Source organism: Centroberyx affinis, unplaced genomic scaffold (genome assembly GCF_046629955.1).
Source record: "Centroberyx affinis isolate AG114_WGS23_722 - 3 ecotype Tasmania unplaced genomic scaffold, CSIRO-AGI_Caff_v1 ptg000886l_1, whole genome shotgun sequence".
NCBI lineage: Eukaryota > Metazoa > Chordata > Actinopteri > Beryciformes > Berycidae > Centroberyx > Centroberyx affinis.
In genome coordinates, this window is record NW_027279475.1 from 278317 (window position 1) to 303658 (window position 25342).

The 25342-nt window shown below is 39.0% G+C and overlaps 1 protein-coding gene across 9 annotated transcripts; it reads right to left on the reverse strand.

Moving 5' to 3' along the window:
- On the reverse strand, window positions 1-24412 carry ctdsp1 (CTD (carboxy-terminal domain, RNA polymerase II, polypeptide A) small phosphatase 1). 9 transcript variants are annotated; one of them, XM_071521390.1, is made up of 10 exons: window positions 24070-24412; window positions 20464-20499; window positions 15768-15895; window positions 14300-14302; window positions 11046-11147; window positions 7142-7202; window positions 6620-6627; window positions 5768-5872; window positions 3897-4082; window positions 1-2047 (listed from the first exon to the last, which is right to left on the reverse strand). In XM_071521390.1, exons 1-10 carry the CDS (start codon window positions 24131-24133, stop codon window positions 1919-1921), a joined length of 822 nt encoding a protein of 273 aa, XP_071377491.1. In that variant the 5' UTR covers window positions 24134-24412; the 3' UTR covers window positions 1-1918. The 9 variants fall into 9 exon arrangements, with proteins under 9 accessions (XP_071377491.1, XP_071377490.1, XP_071377488.1 ...); XM_071521389.1 differs by lacking the exon at window positions 6620-6627 and having other exon boundaries at window positions 5768-5860; window positions 7146-7202; XM_071521387.1 differs by lacking the exons at window positions 6620-6627; window positions 14300-14302 and having other exon boundaries at window positions 5768-5860; window positions 7146-7202.
- Window positions 24413-25342: the final 930 nt, after the last annotated feature.

The window sequence follows — 25342 nt, forward strand, 5'->3', positions numbered from 1 at the left end:
TTTTTTTTTCAATCTTAACAATTATCAGCAGCAATTTAAAAACTCAAAACACTTATTTTAACCAGTTTCTTTACTTGAGTGTCAACATTAATACTCTTGTTGCATACAGTAAAAAAGTTAAATCATTATTTCAAGAAAGGTTACATTTTCTTTCATGTATTGTCAAAGTATGTTTTTTTTTTTTATTTTAAACCAATGGAAATACTCACACTGACGCAATCACACTGAAACCCACGCACACACACACACACACCCACACAGACACACACACAGACACACACAGACACACACACACACACTCACACCAGATTGGGGCAAAGTGAATCAGGGCTAGAAAATGTCTGGCACAAGTCTCCCCTACCAAACTGAATGTACAGACTGATAAGGCAGTATTGATCGACTTGATTAATGTCACACATGAAAAAGGTCAGATTGAAGTTCAACAACAGGAGGCGACAAAGTGTGTTTTAAAATCAAATGTCAAACTCATCTAAGACAATCGTATTTGCGAATTACAAACCGCTAAAGCCTCCTCCTGTAGACACAAACAGAATTTGCATTATTGATGGACAGCCCGTTGTATTCCTTTGCCAACATCAGTTCCAACTAAAAACGCAAAAAACAACTTTCTCAACATAGGTAAAATAACATTATTAAAAACAGATCAAAAAAACGATTGCCTAAAATCCTGATATATGTACAAAAATAATCTCACCACGTCCGTAATGGCACTTTCGTAAAGTCTCTCCATCAGATATGGGCTGAAAAGTCCGATCAGCGTGCAGTCAGTCCGTCCGGAGGGAGATGGAAGTTCTCTTAATGCCAATATCCAGTCTTTTTTTTTTTTTAATGCTCCTCCAAGATTTGTTGGTTTGGTAAGTATGTAGTCAGCTACATGGACGTCAAGGTTAGGGTCTTTTGTGAGAGACATTAGACATTAATAATTTGATTCCAGTACTGTTAGGACTGAGTGATTATGGTAAAAACTGTAAAGTAGTGAATAAGGACTACATTTAACTGCAGTGGATTACTGCGTATTTATTATCACCCATAATTGCTGTTACCGTTTCCTCCTTTTCAAAAGACTACAAACAAATGGTGTTTTTTTGTTCATAGCTTGCCAAAGATTGCTGATATACAGTTAAGTGCATAGTGTTCGATGCACATCAAAATGTGCATATTGTAGTGAAATACATCACCTGTTAAAGAAATGATTTAAAAAATTCCTATAAAGTTAATCTAACTTAATCTATCCAACTACTTCTTGACTGATGATTGTCTTTTAGTACATACATACACACTTGGGCATTTTAGGCAAAATAAAAAGAAAGAAAAAGGTTGAGTAACAGGATTCAGTCCACCTCAAGATATAATCTTCCAAAATACAGTATTCAATGATTTGCTATTTTTCTATTTGAGGACTAGTTCAAATGTTAATTACAACGCTACATTGTACTGAAGGGGGAAATGATCGATATGGTTTGTTTGCATTTATAGAACGGCACAACTCTTCACACAATCCAGGTTTACGCCACACTTAACTGTCCTTACTGCCGCATACCAACACCAACACACTAGCTGCACGGCAAAAGATATCTTTACAAGTCATTTAATCCCACATTCAGTCTTAAAATCTTGCTCTTCTGAAAACATCTGAGAGAAATCTGCCAGTGGGATTAGATTGTTTGTTTCCAATGGACTTTCAAGGCAAAAGTATCTCACCCCACTGGAAGATTTATTTCACCTGTTTTAAGAAAAGAAAAGATTGGAACACAGGGTTAAATAACGTATCAAGATAGACATTTTTTGCAGTGTGGTCCTTGTAGTGGGAAGCAGCGTGGAGCCTGCGTCCACCAGCCTCTGTGGCCCCGTGATGACAGTCGCTGGTGATAATTTTCATTCTGCTTTCCTCTTTCTGTTAGCTTGCAGTCCTCTGCTGCTTGAGAATATCATAGATGTCGTCCACTTTGCTTAGTCTCTCAAAGAAGGGGATGAGATCGAGGAGCTCGGTGTCCGCCATGTCGTCAAACCAGGAGGCTACGGGAACCTGGGGGTTTGAAAGAGGAGGGTGGAATTAGAAGAGTTTCTCAGTATACCACAGTACTTGTTCAACTATTTTGAACAAGTGATATCTACTCTAAAAATGACAACACCTTTACGAACTGGATCCTCTATAATTTAGAGATGCTGAAAAGTCATTTTCAGGTAATAATTGTGTTTTGTTCAGTGTGAATATACAGAGTTTTTCCATCTTAACGTGTTATTTAGTCTCATATTCTGCCTTCAAATCTTATTTTTCTTAAACCAAGAGAAAAATTCTGCCAATGAGGTGAGATATAGCCACTTTCTAATGCAGTTTCCCTTCTTTCAGGAATTTTCTAGAAATGAGTGTCAGTATCTTGAAACAAGTCAAAATAAGGCAGATCACTACACTGCTATCAAGAAAATGAAACTTGATTCTACAAAATTCTTACAGTTTTTTACGATTGCTAGCAACCTTTTATCAGTTCTGTAGTCATATTTTCATAACTCTTAACACAGTTAGCACAACACTGGTCTGTTGCGGGCCATACCATTAACACATTTCTTGTTCCTTTGACACAAAATGCATTCAGTGAACACATTTTAAAAACTCTTGAATTTCTTTTACATACAAGCTCAACCAAGACCAAAACGATGGATTTTTAATGCCAAATTTACAAATGCTTGCATACTGTATGTCAGAACAGATAACCTCATGTTCTAAACCTAACTTATAGGCTAAAGTTGAAGTGAACAGCAGTTCATATTGTATATTGAAACAAATATATGTCCTATATTTTTTTGCTATTGAGAAACAGCTGATTGAAGTTATGCAAATAGACCAATCACAGCTGAACACTGCCAGGGGTGGATAAGGCACGCCAAAAGATACTTCCCAAAGTGCATAGCCAGAGAAAATATAAGGAGTGATGTGGACGAGAACATGTGGCCAAATGCAGAAGACCGGGTAGATTAGAAAAGGACTGTGTAATTTTCTTTTTTTTTCTTCTGTGCCTTTTTCTGTTTGTATATTTTATTTTTACACAACTGTAACCAGCAGCTATATTGCAGATTTTTGTTGATCTCTTGCAGTAATTTCCTATTGCAAATAAAGCCTTTACTGCAGCAATTCTGTCACTTATTCCTTTTTCATATACTGTACATTCTATAAAGTAAAGATGAGTCATTCACTTTTGATATAGAATGTTTGCAAAAAAGAAAAAAAAAATGCGTACATTTACTACACTCAACAAAAGAAAAATGTAGAGTGACTTCAAAAGAAACTGCAGTGCGAAAAACAACTGACTATCAATATACTGTCTATTGTATAAGGGTAGAAGTGACACATGTAAAGTAATGCATTTTCTGTAATACCATCTGCCGTTAGTATTTTGTATGTCATTTTGCTATGATTGACTAAATGTTCCTGTTGGAAGAAAACATGTGCTAGTGTTTTGAAATAATTATTTGATTTTGAGACATGTTTGCAGTGTTTTGGTAGAGTTAGTGTATTTTGACAAAATATTCTTGCATTTTGAAAATTAGTGTTGGTGTTTAGTTTACAATATGTGATTTTGAGCATAAAATTAACTGTTTTGCCAACTGTGTGTTGTAGGTGAGTTGGTGTGTGAAGAGTTTAGAAAAAGTATTATAAGTATTGAAAAACGCTTGCTAGCGATCGTAAAAAACTGTAAAACAAGATGATTTGAGTCGGAAACAAGTGAAATTATCTCACCGCATTGGCAGATTTTTTTCCACTTACTTACGATTTTAGGACTCAAAAGCAGACTAAATGACTTGTTAAGATGGAGATTTTCTGTTTTGCAGTGTATAGTCACTTGTGTGTTGCAGAGGAATAAATAAAAATGGTGTACCGCGTTGTCGGGGTGGAAGACGTAGGAGGCTGGGGAGTTGTCGATGATGATGACCTTGTTGAGGTCTCGACCCAACCGGCTCAGGTCTTTCACGTAGTTCCCCCTGTGGAAGACGCAGGACTCCCGGAACAGACGACTCCGGAACGCCCCCCATTTGTCCAACAGGTCCGACACAGGATCCGCATACTAGCAGCGGGAGAAAGCAAACACATGTACAGCTGTCTTTAAATAGGGCTCAGCTTCTGTGTGTGTATAAGCGTGTGTGTGCGTGTGTGGCTGTAAGTAAGTGTGGGAGTGCTGTTTTACAATGTATGTTCACATGCAAAACTGCTAAAACACAAAGGTGAGAAAAATGCAGATTGTGCAGGCGAGATAAGAACCCCAAGCGGTTTAGAAAAAACACTTCCCCTCAAAAGAAAAAAAAAAAATCGCAACGCAAAACAAACAGTACTGAACGGGATAGTGGAAACTAAATGACAACAAAACTCACATTATAAGATTCAAAAGTCCTCACAAGGGGGAGAAGCTGATTTTTGGATTAGTGGTACAAATTGAGATTAGAGTTGGGCTTCAGTATGACGAGAGCGTGACCCTCAAATGCCAGTCCACACATTGCATCGCTGTCAACATTGTGTTAATGTGTCGTTCTAGCTGCTCCACATAGCGTGTTTTGAAAGAGCAGCAGGAGGGAAAAGCCTCTGTGCCATATTCACCAATATGCACGAGTATAGCTTTGGTGCTTTATTCTTTATGTGCACTTAATGTAAAGAAAAGCTGAGCTGAAACAAACTACAATACAGCCACAAACTGCAGCCAGATGCTAGTATACTCTGCTACAATTATCTGTTTTTTAGGCTTGTTACCTTAAATAATGCATAGGCCTTTTTTAAGTTGACCATCGTGGTCTATGTTGATTGCATTACTCCAGAAAACAACCAGATCAACTTTATTTCTCATCATTTATTCATCTTACTTACTTATTTTCTTTCTTTCTGTCTCTCTTTCTTTCTTTCTTTCTGTCTCTCATTCTTTCTTTCTTTCTTTCTTTCCATCTAATGTCATTTTATGAGTTGATAATGTCACCTGATAATGTTATCTGACAAATTATGTAGGCTATTCTTTGTGTTTTATGTGCAGCACATTGAATTTGACTTGTGTATGAAATGTGCTATATAAATAAAGTTTGGCTTGCCTTGCCTATCTGAGCATGAATGTACAACTGAATGCTCAATTGCTATTGAGAATTGAACCTCAGTGACTTTTGAGCTTGACACCATTGAATGTGACGCGACTGCAACGCAGGCAGTGGAGTAGCTTTCACTGATTTCAAAGGAAGCATTTCTTTATGGCTGATGGTCATGTCTGATGCCCAGTGGCTGCAGTGGAGCTTGGTAATACTAACACCTCTGGGGTTTGGGGTGCATTTCCCATTGGGGCCACACATACTAAAAATGTATGTACCCATGATACTGTTACGTGATTTGGACAAAAATACCCACCAAAATGTACCCACCAAAAAAAAAGAAAAAAGAAAAGAAGAACCTTCCAGAAATAGAGTTGAGTCAAGGTTTGGGTGAAAGGGGTTAAAGGTAAACGTTAGAGGTTAGGAAGGGAGTGAATTCAATTGCCTGACAGGTATAATAATAATGTTTATGTGCGAGGGTGTATGTGTAAGGTCAGCTGTAAATCTGACACAAGCAAAAATGAGGTCGGGCTTCCAGTAATTCTAAGCATAATGTTTTGAAACAGCAAGCGTCACTTTTCACATACAGTAGGGAAAGATTTGTTAACAACTGTTTGTGTCCTTCTGCCAGCGATATGCGGTCACATGTTAACCTGCAGCTACTCGGCATTCAGGACAGCGCTCTTACCTTGGATAAGCTTGCGGTGAATAAAACACACTCGAACAATTCGCCCATCCGTTTGAGGAACTCGTCGACGTGGGGTCGCTTCAACACGTACACCTGGGCGGAGACACACGAGGCATGCAGTGTGAAATCGACAGTTTTTCTGAAACATGCTTCAACTGTCAACAGGGATATGATCATGAATACAAATAAAAAAAATCTCAGGAAAAAAAAAAAACACAGGGAAACAGTCATTTTCCTTTGTAAATGAATGAGAGCTGTGTGTCCAAAAAATTAAAATCCTTAAGAAAAAAATAAATAAATAAATAAATCACATACTTGCATTGAGTTGCTAATTCAAACATGACAGGGCAACCTATCTAAATGAGCTATTATTATTATTGTTATGCTTTTTAATCTCTACACAGATCTATTAGTAACAACATGTCGTATACTCAAAGAAAAGAAACAATACTAAATATATTTGATTTTATTATCTGGTGTGAGCATTGATTCCCTTTAGCATAACTTATTTTTTCTACTACATTATCTACAATGATAAATGTAATTAAAAAAGCAAAAAACAAAACAAAACAAAAAAAAAAACAACTTTTAATATTCAATAATATTTTGTGTATAAACCCAAACAGGATTTTATGCCTGCTCCCACTAAGATGCTGGCGGCCTTGTTTCTGAACCAAGTCATCCCGAATAGGCTTTCCCCCTTTTTAACAAGCCTATCCTGGATTACTTGAAACAGACCCAAGCCCTTCGGACAACAAGGCTCTTCTGTCTTCTGGGAGCTCCTGGCACAGCAGGCTGCAGTTACCATTTAAAGCCGCTGAGGAATAGCCAGTCGCTGCCATTCGCCCGGCACCAGTGAGCTGGGGCATAATATGCGCTACAGACTGAGATTGATGGCCGGTGATTTCTGAGAAGCCAGCCAGGGTTTCCTCATTTCGTCAGGCCACTGAAATAGCCTCCTGCTGCTTGGAGCCGTCAACAGAGAAGGCCACAGCACTGTCAGGTAACCGGCGCAGTGTTCCTAGTGCAAGCTGGAGTCACCATATCAGATTTTGAATTTTATTTCCTTTACGTTCGTATTTGAGATCTCCAGAGCTCATAGCACCATCCTACTGTACAGGTAAAACACTGTATACCACATGTTTTGGTTATCGGTATATGGAGTTTACAATGATTGTAGAATACTGCATCTATCCTGCTTTAGACTTGCAGGATTCTCTGAGTAAATCTCCTTTGGGGATGGAACAGGAGTGTAGTGAGCATGTAGAAAGTGCGACTTCTATGATGGCTCATTATGCCTTGACATTGTGGTGTTGTGAGTGAAGCAATATAGGCAGACAACACAATGAATGGTCAATAAGGCATGGCAAGTGCGTACCTGGTGAACTGTTCCATCGATTTCCACTGGAATGATAAAATCTGCGTTGTTCACCGGCTGTTGGAAACAAAGAGCAGGAGAATTAAAAAAACACAGAATGTACCTGTTTTTTCAAGTCTCTCCAAAAGGGGAGAAAGTCTAAAGCCTTCTCCTGGAGATAAAGAGTGGCAACAAATCAAAGGTGAAGATGTGTCACACAGAAGCAAAGACGCAACCTCAGCGTCTTCTAAATAACACCGCACTGTAAATAATCCGGCTCTTGTGACTCACATCACTGAAATATAGGGCCTACAGAATCTGACAACGCTCATAAAATATCTGATTTATTTAGGCACTTCTCACATCTAAAATATGGCTCTCAAATGTTGAGATCATCACGAGTACGTTCTATATAAGGCTTTACACCACGACCTGAATTGTTGTTATATGAGGTAAGGCAAATAGGAGAGATTTTAATGAACAGGGTACATTCCTCAGGAACTTAACTTCACACAGTACAGCTGAGATGATTTTAACTGCATGGATTAAAAGAAAATGTAAATAATTATGTGCAATTAATATAATGTATTTTTTTCACTGTTGGTTCAAATGTTTAAGGTTTGGATAAACACAAAATACAATTGAATTTGTACTGAAACAATTTCCCCTGGCGTGAAGGTGTCGGCAATAAAAGCTTCAGTGCCAAATACACACGTATCAAATGTGGCAGCATATACAGTAAATATAGATCTTAATGCTTTTCAAGAAGTTGTTTCTAAAAATAACTGAGAAAACGTATATCAAATGTTATGTACTCCAAAAATAACACTGCTGTCTGAGACAGTTGTTGTTTTATTGTTACAATCTTCAAATAAAAAAAACAACACAATAAATAAAAAAAAATGGCTGTTGCATTAAGATTGGCCATAAAGACCTATAGGTCAATAAAGTGGCCATGACTTTCTCATACCCTCATATTCCTTTTCAGTGTTATATATTGCATATATAGATATATTTTACAATTTTCATTTTCACAATTTTGTTTTTATATTTTTGTTTTTTATATTATATTTTATGATTCTCCACCTCCACTAACGCACAAATCTCACATTGTCTTTATGTCTCAGTAAGTTCTGCTGCTACAAATACTACTAATGCCATTTTGCACTTCCTTTTAATGCTAGAATCCTTACTTTTTAGCACATTTTGATTTATGCATTTCTACTTAATATGTCCATCATTCTTATTTATATCCTATTCTTCTTTGATGCATCCTATTTCAACTTACTGCTGCTAAGGGCCAATTTCTCCACAGAAATCATTAAAGTTTAATCTAGTCTAATAATCTATTGAATAACCTATAGCTTAGTGCAGTCTAATTTCTTCTCAAGCTTATATGAAAGAACATGTTTACCTGATATCAGACAGAATTGTCAACTTGTTACACTCCATTTCCATCTTCAGTCTGACATTGCCTCCACTCTAACCGATTTCCGTGGGGGAGGGGGATTGGATTTTCCCTAACCAATCACTAGAGACCAACGTATCCGCCTGAATCTAACGTCATTTTAAGTCGACACTGATGCGAAAAAAACATCTCCCCTTTGAATAAATGCCTTCAAAGCAGAGTGCTGTTCGGATTTCAAAGTAATTGGTACTTTTAATCGATTTAGAACAGCCTCGATGGCAGCGTCTATCTTGTCTATAGCGGTCGCCATTGTTGTTATTACTCCTCCTTGGTTCCGGCGCACATCTTGACAACGCTTGACAATAGCTTGACAACGGCGTTAATCTCACCCGTGGCGCTGATTGGCTAATCGTTAGTCCCCCCCGGCACTCACTGGACCGATCATTTTTCAACCGAGAAACCGCTGTTTCATGTCACGATGCCAGACCAGAATCAGTCAACTCGGTGGAGCGGGCGGATTCAAAGGTCTGGACTAGGGCTGAACAATTAATCAAAATTTTATTGAAATCGCAATATGGCCTACTGCAATCATCAAATCGCAGGAGGCGCAATATTTGTTAAAGACGAAATGTGTGTCAAAATACCATTTTAAATTAAATATTGTCGTGCTGCAGAGATGTCCTGGCCTCCACATCATATTCTACAGACTTAAGAAAACATCTTTGTTTGGTACAGATCCCCGCAAAATCAAACCATAATCATTTTAATACGTTTTTCAATGAAAATGAGAATAATGATGTAAAAATTATCATTCCCTCTAATATCGCAAATCATATCGCAATTGCAATATCAGTCAAAATAATCACAATTAGATATTTTTTCAAAAATCGTTCAGCCCTAGTCTGGACCCAGGCAAAGAACATGTTTTGTATAAAATATGCAAATATTTATTGACACACACACACTCACTCACCAAAAACATGTACAATATAACAGTGAGGTCTATTGCTCAATCATTTATTCCCTATTGAGAGATCAAGCCTCTTCTTGCTGAGCTTTAAATGCGACTACCAGAGTGCAATACGACGTCTTTCACTCGACATCTGCGTAAAACCAAATCCGGGGGGCATCTTCAACTCTTAAATGACGCTTTTCACGCTATATTTAGTATGTGTGTCAAACCAATAAAGAGTTTTATTATCAAACTTGTATTGTGGAGCTTACTGGTCTGACCCTGTTTACACTAGTGGCAATATCCAGTGACATCCTTTAGGACAGTCTGTGACCCGAGAAGGACTAAGCAGCACATGGCATCCATTACATAATTTGTCGTGACACAGGAGCCTTGACTTTTGGCATTGATTACTTTGTTCACTGAACTGCTGCCTTAAAAGGTATCAAACTGATCAAAAGACAACCTGTTATTTGTAGACATAATGTGATAGAGAATACCATTTCAGAAAGCTTTAAGTGCATCTTCACATATAATAGTACTGCGGTTAGTAGATTATACAGTATACTGTTTGCAAATTTTGTTGTGCTGAATTTATTTCAAAACGTATTTATTTTATTTCCTATAAAAGTGTTCCATTATATCTGTAAAAAGAATATTCAAGAAAGGCACTTATTCATTTTTTCATTTACTCACAAAAATAATTGTTTAACATTTTGTATCATATGTTACTCAGACTTCATGGTAGATTGTAATTTAAGAGTTGAACATTTTCTTTTCAGGGTTTTTCTTTTACTTTTTTTTTACTACTCTTTTTCCTTACTTGTTAGCAAATGTGATCTCAGGTCTTTTCCACAGTACATCCCACTGGGAGTTTAGGGTGCAGAGAGGTCTTTGCTTCAAAACACTGGCGCACAGCGTAAAATAAATAGTTTAGGCTACTTATAGATGGCATCTGATTCCAATTCCTGGGGTTTAAAAATAAAATCATGTCTCTCCTGCCATTTTGCAAAATTACATAGAGTATACTTTCACTGCAGCTTTTAACTTTTGTTTAATTATTGCTTTGTATATTCAGTCAGTGGAGAAATTGGACAGTAGAAACTCACTGAGTGCATCCTAAGTATTTTTGTATATTTGCAAACCCAAGATGAATTGTAGGTAATAGGTAAAATAGGTAAAATATTGAAAAAAAAATACAAATTACAATCATTTAGTCCAAATGAAACAAGGGGCTGAACACTAAATTATTTAAATGTATTTTTTTTTATAATATCCTTTTCATTTGAATCGAATAGAGTACTTTGTAGGATTCAACACAATGACATCTTTGCTAAATTTGAGGGATGGGGGATGGGGAGGGGGGGGTGCAAACATAGTAATCTATTTTGAATATTTTTGAATAGACATACAAGTATATTCAAACTAAAGGCTAGTTAGCAGTTGATCACTGATTATCTGCACTATTTGGTTTTAGAGATTTCTGGTGTCATTGTGCATCGGTAAGAAAACAATCTACCCAAGACTGTGGTGAGAAAGTAGGTCACACCAGCAAGCTTACCTTGAATGAACTATGCACTAGTGTTTCATCCAAATCAATGACCACACAGATCTTCCCTGCATCCTTTGATTTGATCTGTGGGAGCAGCGGTTTTGCTGGAACCTAAAGACAAAAGAGAGTTAAGACAATGAACAGCTGATTTATGGAAAAGGTTATAGACAGATTTAACTTTCAAGCCCGCAACAAGAGCAACAGTGACAAAGCTCTAATATCAAACATAAAAAGTCCACATATTTGCTTTAGCCTTGAGAAGTTACCATCTCAATTTGTAGCGCCAAGACATACATTGTGTGTGTACTTCTTGCCACTTAAGAGACTGACACAATGGGGCTGTGGTGGAGTGTGTCCATGAGGGGGCATGAGAAACCTTGGACGCTACAGCTGCTACTGTGTTGACGGAGCATGTAAACATCACCGTACTATGTCTCTTCCCTCAACAAGTGTTCAGAGTTCAGCGCTTGCTGAGCTGACTCTGTTGTTATTAAAAGGAGTTGGCATGACCAAATAGGCGGCCTTTAACACGGGGCAATTCATGTATGTGTGTGTCCCCACAGAGTGAATTACCACGTGAGGAGAATGGTAGAGCATGTATTTTAGAGGTTGACACAAATACCAGCCAATCTGCCAAGTTATATCCTCCCCACACTTTAGTCGGTGCCACAAATTTGATTCGGAGCCAACTTGCAGCCACGGCTGGTAGTAAATTCTTAACAATGTAAAAATAGGCCAACAATATTGAGGCCACATTTTACCTAATTCTCGGAACAAATGGAAAGTTCAAACCACAGTTCTGAAAACATAAATCTAATTATGCCCGCTCTCACATCTCCTCCAGTGCTTTACAGCTAGGGTGCAAAGACCTTATAATACCTGCTCTTTTGGTGGAACGCAGTACTCGCATTCACAAGGCTCAGAGGATTCATCTTCGCTCTCCTCGTCTTCCGAATCTCTGCTTTGTTCAGTGTCGCTTTTGGCATCTTCTGAAACTACACTGTGAATAACACCTAGAGGAGGCCTTATTTGTCTGGAGATTTCATTTAGCCCAGAGTCATCGTCTGACTCCAAACTTCCACTCAGTTCGATAACTTCAATAATTCCAAATTTGACTGCTTTGCACTCTTCTGGGCAGACTGAAGGGACTTTAACATCCTGGAATTCAGTCTCTGTCAGGGATGAAAGAGCATCTTCTTCCTGTTTCTCAGAAGCATTCCCACCAGCATTTCCATGGATTGTCTGATTGTGTGTTCTTCCTTCCACAATGAAGCCATTCAGTGCTTGTTTAGCAGATGATTGAATGCTTTTAACTTCATATGCATAGTATTCTTCAACACCTGGCTCACAAATCTCTCCATTATCTATGAGTGACCAATATGTCTCCCTTTCTGAACATGCAATAAATACTTCTTCTTCATATAATTTATCAAATTGCTCTTCAACATGTTTGTCATCCTTTTTGCCTTTAGTAATGCTTAGCTGTAACTGATCAATGGTGGAGATTCTGTCAGCAGATTCATAATTTTGAGCATCAGGAACATCATCCTCATATGCATCACCTTCAACAGAAATGTCTTCTGCACTTGGTGCACACATGTTCTCCTCCTTAACACCTTCAAAAGCTTTATCTACATTATAGACTTCATTATCGTTTTCTGCTTTACTGACTACACAGTCCTCTGCATATAGTGCTTGGGCCTCATCATAAGCAGATTCATTTTCTTCAACAAAGTCATTTTGAGCTTCATCCTCTGCTTCCAATTCTTTGGGTTGCTCTTCTGACCCGTAAGATGATATCTCATCACAGGCCTCAAGTGCGTCTGCCTCATAAGCCTCTTCACAAGCAGAGTCTTCAGGAGCATCATGACAAGCATCAGTTACCCTTGCAGTCACTTCTTCATTGGTTTTCTCATATCTGTACGCATTTTTGGCACGACGTTTCTGTGCCCCAGCTTTGAATTCTTTAACATACAGGTGCTCATGGATATCTCCCCCATCAAAACAGGAAATATAAGGTCGCCTTTGTACAAAACCACGTCCATAATAGTCACCTTGATCGAAAAAGTCAAAGAAATCCTCGATGACAACATCACCAGTTTTGTTTTGATCATTATCACTTCCGTCATTACTACTCTGTTCTATTTCCTCTTCATCTTCAAAAGATTCCCACTGAGTCTGTTCATCACTTGAATCTTCCTGGGCTCCTTTGTCGGATTCCCCCGAAGAATCAGAGCAAGGTTCAGAGAGAATGCTGCCATCAGGACAGGTCTTAAAGGATTTTGTTTCAGTGGAAGAGCAATCTGAGGATCCATCTTCCTCGGTGCACATCTCAGAGCTATGATCCAACAATGTCTCACTGATAAGCTCATCATGAGCAGCAAAGGTCTTGTCAGAGTCGCATTGCTCCAAAGTTTCATATTGCTGATTTGTTTCATATTGTTGACTTGCTTCAACAGCATCATAGAGACCGTTGTTGTCAGGCATCTCACAGCGCTCTGTGGATAGCTCTAACGTAATGGCATGATGAAAGCTTTCCTCAGAGTGCAGCATTTCCTCACCATGTTCACTAGCAATGGGGACATGCGTACTTTCGTCAGGAGCAACTTGAAAAGGTGTGTCCAAATACTCAGAATTTACCTCTTCTAATATTATGCAAGACTGGTCATCACTGGGTTCAAAATACTCTGAATTTACAGTTTGCTCATCCTTTAGTTCACGTGGATAGCTTTCACTATTATCACTCGTGTATTCGGCTTGTTTTTGAGTTTCATGATACTCACAAAGTCCAGTGCCACAATCCAATGAATCAGAGATGTCAGGTATGAAACTAGATATTTCACATTGCTCGGAAGTCTCAGAGTCCTCTGTTGATGTGTCTGGCTCAGAGTCAAAGCAATCGAACTGCTGATCAGAAAGCTTGCATTGGTGCGATAACTCAAGGAGTTCTGTGCAGTCAGGTATGAAATCTGACATTTCACACTGCCCAAAAGAATCACAGTTCACTGCCGATTTGTCTGGCTCAAACTCGAAGGACTCGAACTGTTGATCAGAAGGCTTACATTGTTGAGATAATTGGAGGTGTTCAGTGCAATGTTCACAGCAAGGGCCACATTTGGAAGCTAAGCCATGATTAGCGCAGTGCTCAGAGGACTTGCAAGGTTTAAAACACTCACAGCGTTGAGCGCATTCACCAGATGGTTTGCTTAACCCTGAAGTCTCACACCGATCAGCGATCTGGTCAAGCTCAAAAGATTCCTCACTTGCTGAATATTGCTCAAAGCTCTCAGAATGTCCATTGCAATATGTGCCGGATTCAGTCTCATCTGCAAGATCTCTATTCATGTTGCAGTGTTCGGCAGAAAGTACAGAAGGGTCCATTTCTCCCCTGACAAGATTCTGCTCAGTATACTCCACAAAGGCTTCAGCACTTCCCTTTGAAGGCTTGGTTAAATCTGTGGCTTCTGTTAGTTCAGGAGCCTGGCATTGTTCAGCAAGCATGGCTTCTGCAGGTGGCTCCCCTTCTCCAGAGGCTTTATTTTGCTCAGAGTTTTCCAGGTACATCGGGAGAAGCGTTTCTCAAGTTGGACTTTTACCACTCAAGAGTTGCTCCAAGCATTGGGTTAGGGACTTGCCTTCTCCAGGGATCCTACAGAGTACAAGCCCAAATGACTGGCAGGTGTCTGTGAGGTCCGTTGAGAGTGGACTTTCACACGGCTGGTGGGGGGAGTCACTGAGACCGCAGCCCGCCTGAGAGAGTAACAGCAGCAGCAGAGCACACGTTGACATGACAGAGGGTCACAACCAACACTGACACTAGCACTTGACTCGCCCCCCTCAGCGGGAGACTGAGCAATTTATTTTGGGGGCTTGGAGCGACGTGACAAATAACTTCTGGAATATCAAATCTCTATAAAAAGCTGAAGTAAGGCATAAATCTGAAACTGACACCCGAGACTTTCTTGACCACTTGATCTCCAGTCCATGATTGCTAATAGCCATGTTGTTTTCCAAGAATGTACTCAATAAAACTATAGGGAGCATTGTCAGTCAGTCAAACATGTTACATAAAGGAATAGTGGTCTGTCGTCGCTGGCTTAGCAAGCAATGATGTCTTAACATATCTAAACCATCCACACTATTCTTCAAATTCAATAATGCTTTATGCAATAATTTTCTATTTGTATTTCTTTATGTTGTATTATTAATCCAGGGAAGGTTTACCGGGGGCACAAGCTCTTTCACCTGCCCAGTACAACTAGTCTTCTACTGTTAACCACAGGGCAGCTACACTGGAGCAAATGGGGTTAAGTGCCTTGCTCAAAGGCACCTCAACTATATTTGCTGAGAAAGGGGATAACATGTCTCGCTCTTTTTCGCCACCTGGATTTTCCCAAACCTGCGACCGTCCAGTCAGACATCCACTCCTGTAACCGTTAGGCTATTTCCACCCTTCTTGTGAATTATAGTCATCTTGATTGATGTCTGGACACTGAGTACTTTTCAACAGTGCAATGCAATAGTTTCCTGACTAGGAGAGATGTTCTTGTAAACATCAAAGAACTAGTGCAAAGAAAACATGTGTTGCCGATCATGTGGCTATCAATCATGCTGACCACATGCTGTGCAGAGACCACGGAGAGGGAGTGCGAGAGCGAGAGCGAGAGATAGTTGATATCACAGGAAAGGGCAAGAGTGAGAGAGGGATGCTGAGAGATTAGCGCTACTTACTTTTGACAGAGTCCCGTTTTCTTCTACCAATAGGGGGGCATTGTTGTTTACTGGAGGTGGCTCTGTTTCTTTGTGACAGAGACAGCAGAAGAGACTGTGGAAAATGCCTCTGCTGCGAGGTTTCTTTGCTGGGGACACTGCATTGGCACCTGAAAGAGAGACGGGGAGACACAGACGAGAGGAAGCAACATGAAGAGGTGCATGCTCATACCTGTATTAATTGTGTTGTCCTCATATTGCCTGACTGTGACTATTTTTGGTGTACAGCAAGGAGTTGAAGGATGTTGCATAACAAAGTATAGGTGTACATTTCAGTCAAAAATAGTTGAGCCAAAGAGGGGAAATTAAGAAAACATACAGTGCTTTTGGACCAGTTTCATATGCAATGCACGTTCATTTAATCATTTAAACACATGCTGGCTTGTGTACCGGACTGTGTAATTAATAAATACATTAGCAACATGATTTTCACAAGCATTTCTGTTGATGTTAAGAACTCTTTTGTATTGGTTTTGCAATAACCTTGCAAGACAGCTAGATCTCACAAATTCCTTTCTAATTCCCAGTGCAATTTCATATGTTGGCAGAATAACAGCATAATAATATTGTTACTGTTATTGTTAATACTGTTTTTAAAGACTGGTATTTCTGCTTTATTAAACTGTATACCATGGAGAATTGAATTAAAGAGAGAAGGGGGAATGCCATGCAGCAAAGGTTCCAACTCATAATGTTACAAATACATGTAAGTACAGTTAGCCTGATCTGCTGTCACCAGGACACATTGCTTCATTGCAAAAGGGGATATCAACCATTTGAAAGAATTGACAAAATGATAGCTACCTGAAAGAAAATTAAAAGTTATATGTCAGCTTAACATATTTGCTTAAATCTAAAATAGCAATGTTGTTGAGAATAGGATCATCTGTATTTTTGAAATGATGAATTTCAGGGAACAATTAATTTTTAAAAATGAATATATGATCTGGACTGGAAGTTTTGTGTTTCTGCAAAATACACAGAGAGCAGACAGACAAACAAATGAATGATTTGCTTAAATGCAAAGATGTAAAGAATACATACTTCAGCATCTTTGGCTGCACTAATCAGATAATATGGATTATTATATCGGAAATGTCCAGCTAGCGTCATATAACGTAGCGCTCAAGATCAATATAATCCAAGTAACAGCAGTTCTTTGGCACACACATGTGGGAGAAAACACCCCATCAACTGATGGTTGAGTGATGAGAGCTGGTCTTTACAAAAAAAAAAAAAGAACCGTCTCTGACAAATTAGCTGAGCCTAGATGGCCGGTCAGAGCTGTCAGCGTAAGAGATTAGCATGCCGCTCAGACATGACTAAATCTGTTGCCTCAGCATGGGGCATATCATGGACCTGTCAACCTGCTTTTGTGGTGTAAATGTACGATGATTACAAAGATATCTATGAGCAATGTATACCTTGTTGAACATAATATTTGGGGTAGGGAGTAATGGATACAAACTAACTTTGCTCTACTTAAATGTGCGCTCGAGTGATGGATACTGGATGTATTGTAAATTTTGATTGTTACATATTTGGTTTTTGAGGCCATTTGTGACATTAAAAAAGTCAGATTAAACTTCAACTGTAATGTGATTGTGAAAGGAGAGTGAGGCTGTGTGGGAAGCTATATGTGTATAATATGTGTACATATGCCTGGATGTGTCAACCTTTGGCTTTAATAAAGCTTATTGTTGCCTCTTCTCCTCTTTCTTTATGTCTGATATTTTAAGTGTAGATTGTGCGAGACAATTTTTTTGCAGATACACTTATACAGCATGTGATCAAATTTAATTCAATATTTATCAAAGAAAAGAAAATTGCACTCTGTCTTTGTTCTGCCCTGATTCTGATTTTTCTTTGGTGATGATGCTTACTTAGCAGTGTAATAATAGAGTCATTTATCTTAAATCAAAATATCAAAACAAAAAATAAAAATGACCCCTTTTTTAACCTTTCTCTTCAGCTCAGAGAGGTTTCAGCTTCCTCCCCGAGCAAATCTGACCCACTTTAAACCATAATTCTCAATGGGTTGGGCCTGTTGACTCCTTCTTTCAATTGGTGTTGAAAGTGGACTAAGCCACTGGAGAGTAGTTGTATAGCCAGGACATGTTTGTCGGGGCATACTTTCCTTGGTCCCAAGTTGAAAGGTTTGTGTGCAAACACGTGTGAAGGAACAGGGCAGGTGAAGCTTGTAGTGTTAAAAAACATCACGCTGCCCGCTGCATTAGCTCTTCTGATATTACACATCAGAGTGCTTAAAATAGCCTGCCAGAGCAGCTGCTGACAGCGGTTAATGATGGGACTCCATGTATATATAGCCGCGCATACTCACACAAGGCCATAAACGGAGTCACAAACAAAACCTTTTTGTGTACACCTTACAACCCACAGTAGGAAATGGCTAAGCCGCGTGTTTATCTGGTGCACACGAGTGCTGAAGTGCATGCATCAAAAAATAAATGAAATTAAAACGCTGAAGCTGTACTCTCAGCAAGATGACGTCATTCCTCACACTTGAGAGAGATCATGTCTTCGTTGCAACTGTCAACAAAAACATAAGGCCAGGATGCCCAGACAGCATTGGCTCCATATACTATGAGGAAGGGTCCAAATTAAGAGGGGTCACTAAGAACACACCAGAAGCCATTTGAATTCTGTTTTCACTTATGCTTTCTAACATGTTACAAGGAATCAAGAGCACTGATTCAAAATTTCGCTGAGACAATGCAATGTTTAGTTTCCATGTGGATCATCAATAAAATTGTATCGTTAATTTCTGTTCATTTAATAATATACAGATGAGTATTTTGCCTGAGAATAGTCTATGAACCAGGTGAAACTGGATGGTTTGGTTTTTGGTTAATACCACACAAATAACAAAATTTGGTCACCTCCGAAGCTTAACGAGTGTAAAGGGTCAGCTAAATTGGAACTAAATGGGAAAATCTTTCCAAAATTTGAAACATTTTTTTGGCCCTATGACAAATCATGTCGAATAAGCTGGGCTGAAATTTTCTGATATTACTAGCTCTAGGTCCGGGGAACCAAACTACACATTCCAGTTTACCTGCTTCTTGGTTTTTGCTCACACCAAAGAACTATGTAGAATATTGTGGAAAATTAACAATTTTCCTATAACTATACAGTATGTGGATTTAAATAATCTGAGTTTAAATAAGTCTTATCACTCTAACAACAATGGCAGCTGTCATTGCATCTGTAATGAAGTCCACTCAGGTACTGCACTTATTTTATGTTGCCAGTCTACACTCCGCTGGTGCAGTTACTGCTCCAAAACTGGCATTCAACAACTTCCATAGCAAAGACTAAAACCATGTTTACTCATTAACACAGAACTCAGTAAATCCTGTATCAGAGTCTTGTTCATAATGCTCATCCTACAAACCATCCCCAGGGTACTGTAAATTGGCCAGGTCATACCCTGGCAGCAACCAGAACCGTAAGTGGAGAGAGCGAGAATGTAGAGGGAGAGAACATAGATCAATTTAGCCAAGTCAAATGTTACCAGGCTTAAACAGCTAAGATTACTAGCAAGCAAGCTGCCATTCTGTAAAAGTGATCGTGACTCTCTTTCACACCACAACTTGCCAGAGCTTTTAAATGAAACGCAAGACAGAGGGTTAACTAACTCACACATGTAGCTGGTTTTTGATTTTTTTTAATTAACATGTGTCATATCTGTCACTGAATTTTTGTGCTCTGCTCAAATGAAAACAGAAAGCTCACAGTGCATCATTCACATTTCCTGCTAGTCTCCCAGCAGTACACCTGGCACTATTGTGATTAGCTAGATTCCTTAATTGCACCTTGATCGCTCCTCATTTCTTTGTTTAATCAGGTCTGTATAATTATACAGGAAAATTTGCCAAGAAGTGAACGATACTTCAGCCCTTCCTCACATCGCTCACACCTCTTCCTCCAAGAGGCTAAGACACTGATAATGAGGTTACAGCTTTTCCAAGGGACAGCGACAGCCTTGCGCCACATCAGCATGTTTCAGCCTCAGTTGAAAGCGGTCTTATCTGGGTCCCTCTCTGGTTAGGCATGCCTCTTTACTAGGCTGCTGCTATTCCTATCCAGACGCAGAAAGAATGAGGCCTCCCACAGCCGACTTTCTGCCACTTTGACACTTGATATTCTGTTACAATCTGACAACTTGCTTCACACCCTCCAGAGCAAGTGGTATGGCAGGTTCATGGTGGCGGAGACTGAGTGAGGTGGGGTCAGACTTAGGTTTAAACATTTTTGCATCTTGATGAGACATTTATAATCTTCTTACTGTCAATACAACTGAATTCCTATGATAAAAAACTACTCAAAATCGCTGAGAGAGGTTGCATGAACCATGACTTGGCGGTTGGTGCTGATAGAAACTATGAAATGTGCAATATTTTGAGCAGTATTGTCATTGCAATAAAGCAGCACATTATACAGTATAGTACAGAATTACAGTTTCAGAAGTAACATGTTCTTAGCTGATTATGTCATCAAGCATCACATGAAATGTGTACAGAAACTTTGCAAAACTTTCCAAGACATTCGAAAGCAAGTTTCGAGAAGTGTCTGATTTTGTAATGCTCTCCATTTTGCTGCAGCAATCCAGTGAAGTAAAAGAAGGGCCGAACACAGCTCCCCCCTTTTCCTTCTCTCCGGCCCCTCGCTGCTGGAATGCAGCCATGTTTTGGGCTCATGACCTCTTGGCCAAGAGGAAGTAGTCCAGGAGCAGGCTGGACTCGGCCTGCACCAGTCACCTGGATGGTACTGCCACCTTCTGTCTACACTCAGCACTACAGCAGGTAGTGACAACAATACTGCAGCTCAGGAGTTTATGTGGCGTTGAGCTCAACACTGGTTGGATTTCTTCATCCTGCTACCTCCCCCATGCAGCCTATTATAGTACTATTTAGGTAGGAATAGGTCGCAGATCAATGAATGACCCATGCATACCAAATAAATACAGGCTTAATTAGATTCTGCCCATGAAAGCAATGCCATACCACTAGGGCTCGGTACTGAATCACGTTGGCGCTACCGACAATTACCGAAATATGTTACAACCTTTGGTGTCAAAGCTCAGTAGGCTACTTTAACAGTTCATCTTACATCGTCTCTCATCCAATCACCAAACCTGCTCTAAAACCTAAAGTGACTGCTTTTGGAAATGAATGGTAGAGAGAAAACAAACAGCGATCAAAATTGCCTTTTTTTTACACCATGTTAAATTGCATTTGCCATAAATGCATAGAAACTTAACTAGCACTTAATATTCTTGAAATAGTTCTAAATGTGAACTATTGTTGACGTAGTTCTAAATATTTTCATTTTAAGCTCTTTGTTTTATTAGTTATAAGGATAGAATAATAACTAGGCACCCCATGCAAGGATATTTCTTTTTCTTTTGTTATCCTTTATTTTACCAGGGCTCAACAGTCAACAGAGGATACTTTCTCTTTAAGCATTGCCCTTCTTTAATGTCATTCAGCTGTACACATTCACCCCAGTACAACCACAGTCTGCCACTGTGCCACTGAGCAGCTTTAATAAAGCAGTTGTTGGTTAAGTGCCATGCTCAAAGGCACCTTGATGATAGTTGAGTCAGGGGAAAGCATCACTCACTCACTTCCCCTGTACAACATTTCCAGTCAGTCCAGGGATTTTAACCAGCAACCTTCTGTTCACAAGTCTGCTTTCCTACGCTTTAGGCTATCACCGTTATGTTACACAGGACCTGTGCCTCTGTGCAACCTGCTGTCTGGTCTGCAGACCAACTCCATTGCATAACTCTGTTTCATCATTTTGACTAGCAAATTAATCTGAAGAATGGAACAGAGCTAACATTCTGGGCTTGTATAGGTTATAGTGAAATACTCATCTAGATTAGGGATCCAGTTCCAATTTGAAAATAACACCTCTCTGTCTGTAAGATGGCTTTCTTTTTTTCCAATTCCATGAGTCTGAACCAATTAAAAGGACATCTATGCTATATAAAAATATGATAGTGCTACTTTTAAGAATTCAGATTAGAAAGTTGTTGTTGTCAACCTAGTGATTTACTAGGAACTTTTATAAAATGTTTATATCCTGTGTCTTAAGGGTACTCAACATCTTTAGTCATTAATCCATGAGATGGAATGATTTAAATAGCGTCAATGAAATTCATGGAATCTGTAATGCCATTTGCAAGCTCAGACAGGAACCAGGTAGCAGAGATGCTACCTGAGAAGTAACTAGCTCTCAGGAATCCAGGTGATTTTACTGATTCATATCAATCTCTTTAGAGAGGAATATCACTGTGTGAGAAGTTGTGAATCAGGGTTTCCACTGCATATATACTATTATTAAATACCGTCTTTTTCTGATGGACTAAAGGAAAATTTGAACCTAAAGATGTCATGCTAGAGATTTTGTATCTTTCCTTTCATGTTTTTTTTCAGTGAGTGCAAACAGCGTACAGGCACACTAACAATGCTACTACCACCTATGCCTCGCTACAAGCCAAGGAGAACTCTGTATATTGTATTTCAACAGTATAGGACAACCTATAATCAATAAATCAATACTTGTTCACATGTTCTGGCTTTCCCAAAGCAGACACCAAAGAAATAGGCTAATACTCAAACATGTAAGATGCAAGTAAAGCTGCTCCATAGAGACTGAATTGGGAAAGATGGTAAAGGCGACTGTCAGAGGACCCTGGGAATTTTTCTGGGGTTAAGGGTGTATCGGTTTTGCTCATACCTTATAACGCTACCACAACTAAAGCTCAACTGGGTATAAACACTCAAACACTCTGTGGTAGGGCTGGACGATATGGTTGAAATCAATATCACGATAATCATAAGGATTTTTTTCGATATCGATATATATTACGATATGGCTCACATAAGCAAAATCACGTTAAATAATCAAATTAATGTTCATCATATTGAACCGAATGGTAATGTTTGGTGTGATGTCAAACTAAACTGAAATTTTCACATAATATTCCTACCATACTTCATTTTGTCTGAGTTTCTATATAAAATTAGCTTGTTCTCATCAGTTCAGACAGCAGAATTGTGTGTCTCGATATCCCAAAATCACCATATCATCACAATATAATCCCACTGAAAGACGATAAACGATAATATTGAATTATCGTCCAGCCCTACTCTGTGGTTCACAAAATCTCATTCATTGTCTATGGAGCAGCACCAGATTTTGCGCCTTGATTACATCACAGGTTTGAGTCTCAGTTCTCTAATGCCTGGCTTTGGGAGAAAGTAGTTAATTCCCACAAATATTGATTGGATCGTCCTAGACTTTAGGAATAACACACTCATGTGTGAATTTCTAAATTGAGAGGTACTGTGCTTTATTGAAGATAAAACATAAGAGCAATGGTATGAAACCAAGAGTGTTCTCTGTATTTACAGGATTCATAATTTGAAGGATAATATGTAGGCACATTAAACTGCAAAACTCATGTTTCTTACAGGAATATTATAGTGATACCATAGGAGAGTAAAAAATACCTTAATGTACAATAAGGTCACTACTGTAACTCACTAAATTCGCCACAGACACAGTATAAAGTCCTCATAGGAATAGTACAGTGACTTTTTATTAAATACTGGCCATTTGAAATAAGGTAATAAGTCATCTATCCAGATAAAGCCACAGAATGCCTACTTTCAGGCTCATTGTATGCTCATCTTGTTAAATTTGCCTCCTCTTGACTAACTTACAGAGATAAGAAATGAGTTAAAGCAACTCAATTTCAAAGTCCAAAACAATAACAGTGAACTGTCAAAAAGCCTACGTACAGTTTGGACCCCGCCCCCTTTTTATAAAGACCCACAATTTTTGATGTCTTGCTTAAATTCTGCATACTTCATAAAGTCTTTGTGTAACACCACATATGGCTTTTCTACATACATGGAAGTATGTTTAAATCCAGCCAAGTCTTCCTTTATGCTTATAAAGTCTTAAGCTGCTCCCCGTGGCTCAAGGCCTACCCCGGCTGAACTGACTTAAAAGTTGCTGTGGGCTACTCAAAAAGTTTAGAAACCGTCTCATACGGCTACATACATACTTTCCAGAAGGTAAAAACAGTGTCTAAGCTTGTTATGAGAGCTACATTTAACATTTCTAATGCCGTGGAGCCCTAAAAACGCCGCTGTCTTGTGCCCCGCTGACATTGTCATGCGCAGCAGAATAGTTCAAAAACTTTTTCCAAACTCACCTTCCTCACGACAAGTCGCATTTTCCTCCTCATCTCTTGTTACTTGCGTGATTATCGACGACGAATGGTCCATTAGATCCGTCACTCAAAGACACAGACGTTAATACTCTATACAAAATAGTTCGAGGAGTTATGGCAAAAAATTATTTATATTTTGCCACTCCCTGTCTACATACGCGCATACTGTGCGTAAAAATAAAGAAACGCTCTAAACAGCAGCAAAGCATACGCAGTCGAGCATCTCGGTCCGAACTAATTTAAAAAATGCAATGGCTAAAACGAGTAAAAAATAGTTATTTTGTTTCTAAATGGGCTTACGTTCAACAACTTCATCAATTTGACCATACTAACATGGAACTTGACGGTTTCAAGGAAGCCCCATTCTTAAAGCCACAATGCAGGATGTGAAGCTCCTCTTTTCGCAAAATATAGGTCCGAAGTATTGCAGTAAACCGTTTATTTCTTATGTAATATTGTAAGCTGTGAAATCAGTGGCGACAAGTTTCTCGTTTTTAAACACCAATTTAATTTGCGTGTTATTTCTGCACATCATATGTCTTGAATCAATGCATCAAGCCCTACAGATGGTTATTAATTTCATTTAATTACATATTGGGGGAAATGATATCTGACGTCTCTCACGTTTGTTTAAAATAGCAGCCTGCAACTAAGACGTTGCGCGTTTTAAAGTTTGATCCAACTTTGACGGGTGACGGGGGAAGCCTTGAAACCGACCGGGCAAAAGAGGAAGTTAGGGACAGTCTTCAAAGTGCCCACACTGAAGTTGAAAGTCCAAACTCTCTTTCCAGACGTTCCCAGCTCTTTCAAACGATGTTCATGAAGCCCAGGGTGGGGTATTGAATTATAATTGGGTAGGCCTACTGTACAGAGGTTATTTTCTGTTCAATTAATCAATAATGAAACTGTTGAAAAACGCCAGCTTATAGACAGATAGATAGATAGATAGATTTATTTGATGTGATCAGATCCCTATATTTTTAACCATGCCCACTTAAGTAGAGTGACTGTTTGGCTAGTATTTATCTCAGAAGAGCCTTGAGTTATAATTAAGTTGTGAGCACAGAAGGCTATAGACTTTAATTAAACGTGCGTTCAGTGGATGGCTAGTAATTTTACAACTGGTGTGATGTTCTGTGATCTGTCTAGATGAGACTGTAGCGCACTATGTCTTCCATCTATATCATACGAAACACCAACAGCCTAGAGTCCACTCTCTCACATGTATCCCTCCTAGTAACCCTTTCATTGTATGTAATATCTA

Bases quoted from the DNA above. Each gene is read 5' to 3' on its own strand.
- ctdsp1 (XM_071521390.1), bottom strand. From the start codon at position 24,133: ATGGACCATTCGTCGTCGATAATCACGCAAGTAACAAGAGATGAGGAG. The intron at 20,500-24,069 runs GTGAGGAAGGTG...GCTGCATTCCAG, and splicing joins GGAGGAAAATGCGACTTGTC to CAGCGAGGGGCCGGAGAGAA. The intron at 4,083-5,767 runs GTAAGAGCGCTG...TCCCGCTGCTAG, and splicing joins TCACCGCAAGCTTATCCAAG to TATGCGGATCCTGTGTCGGA.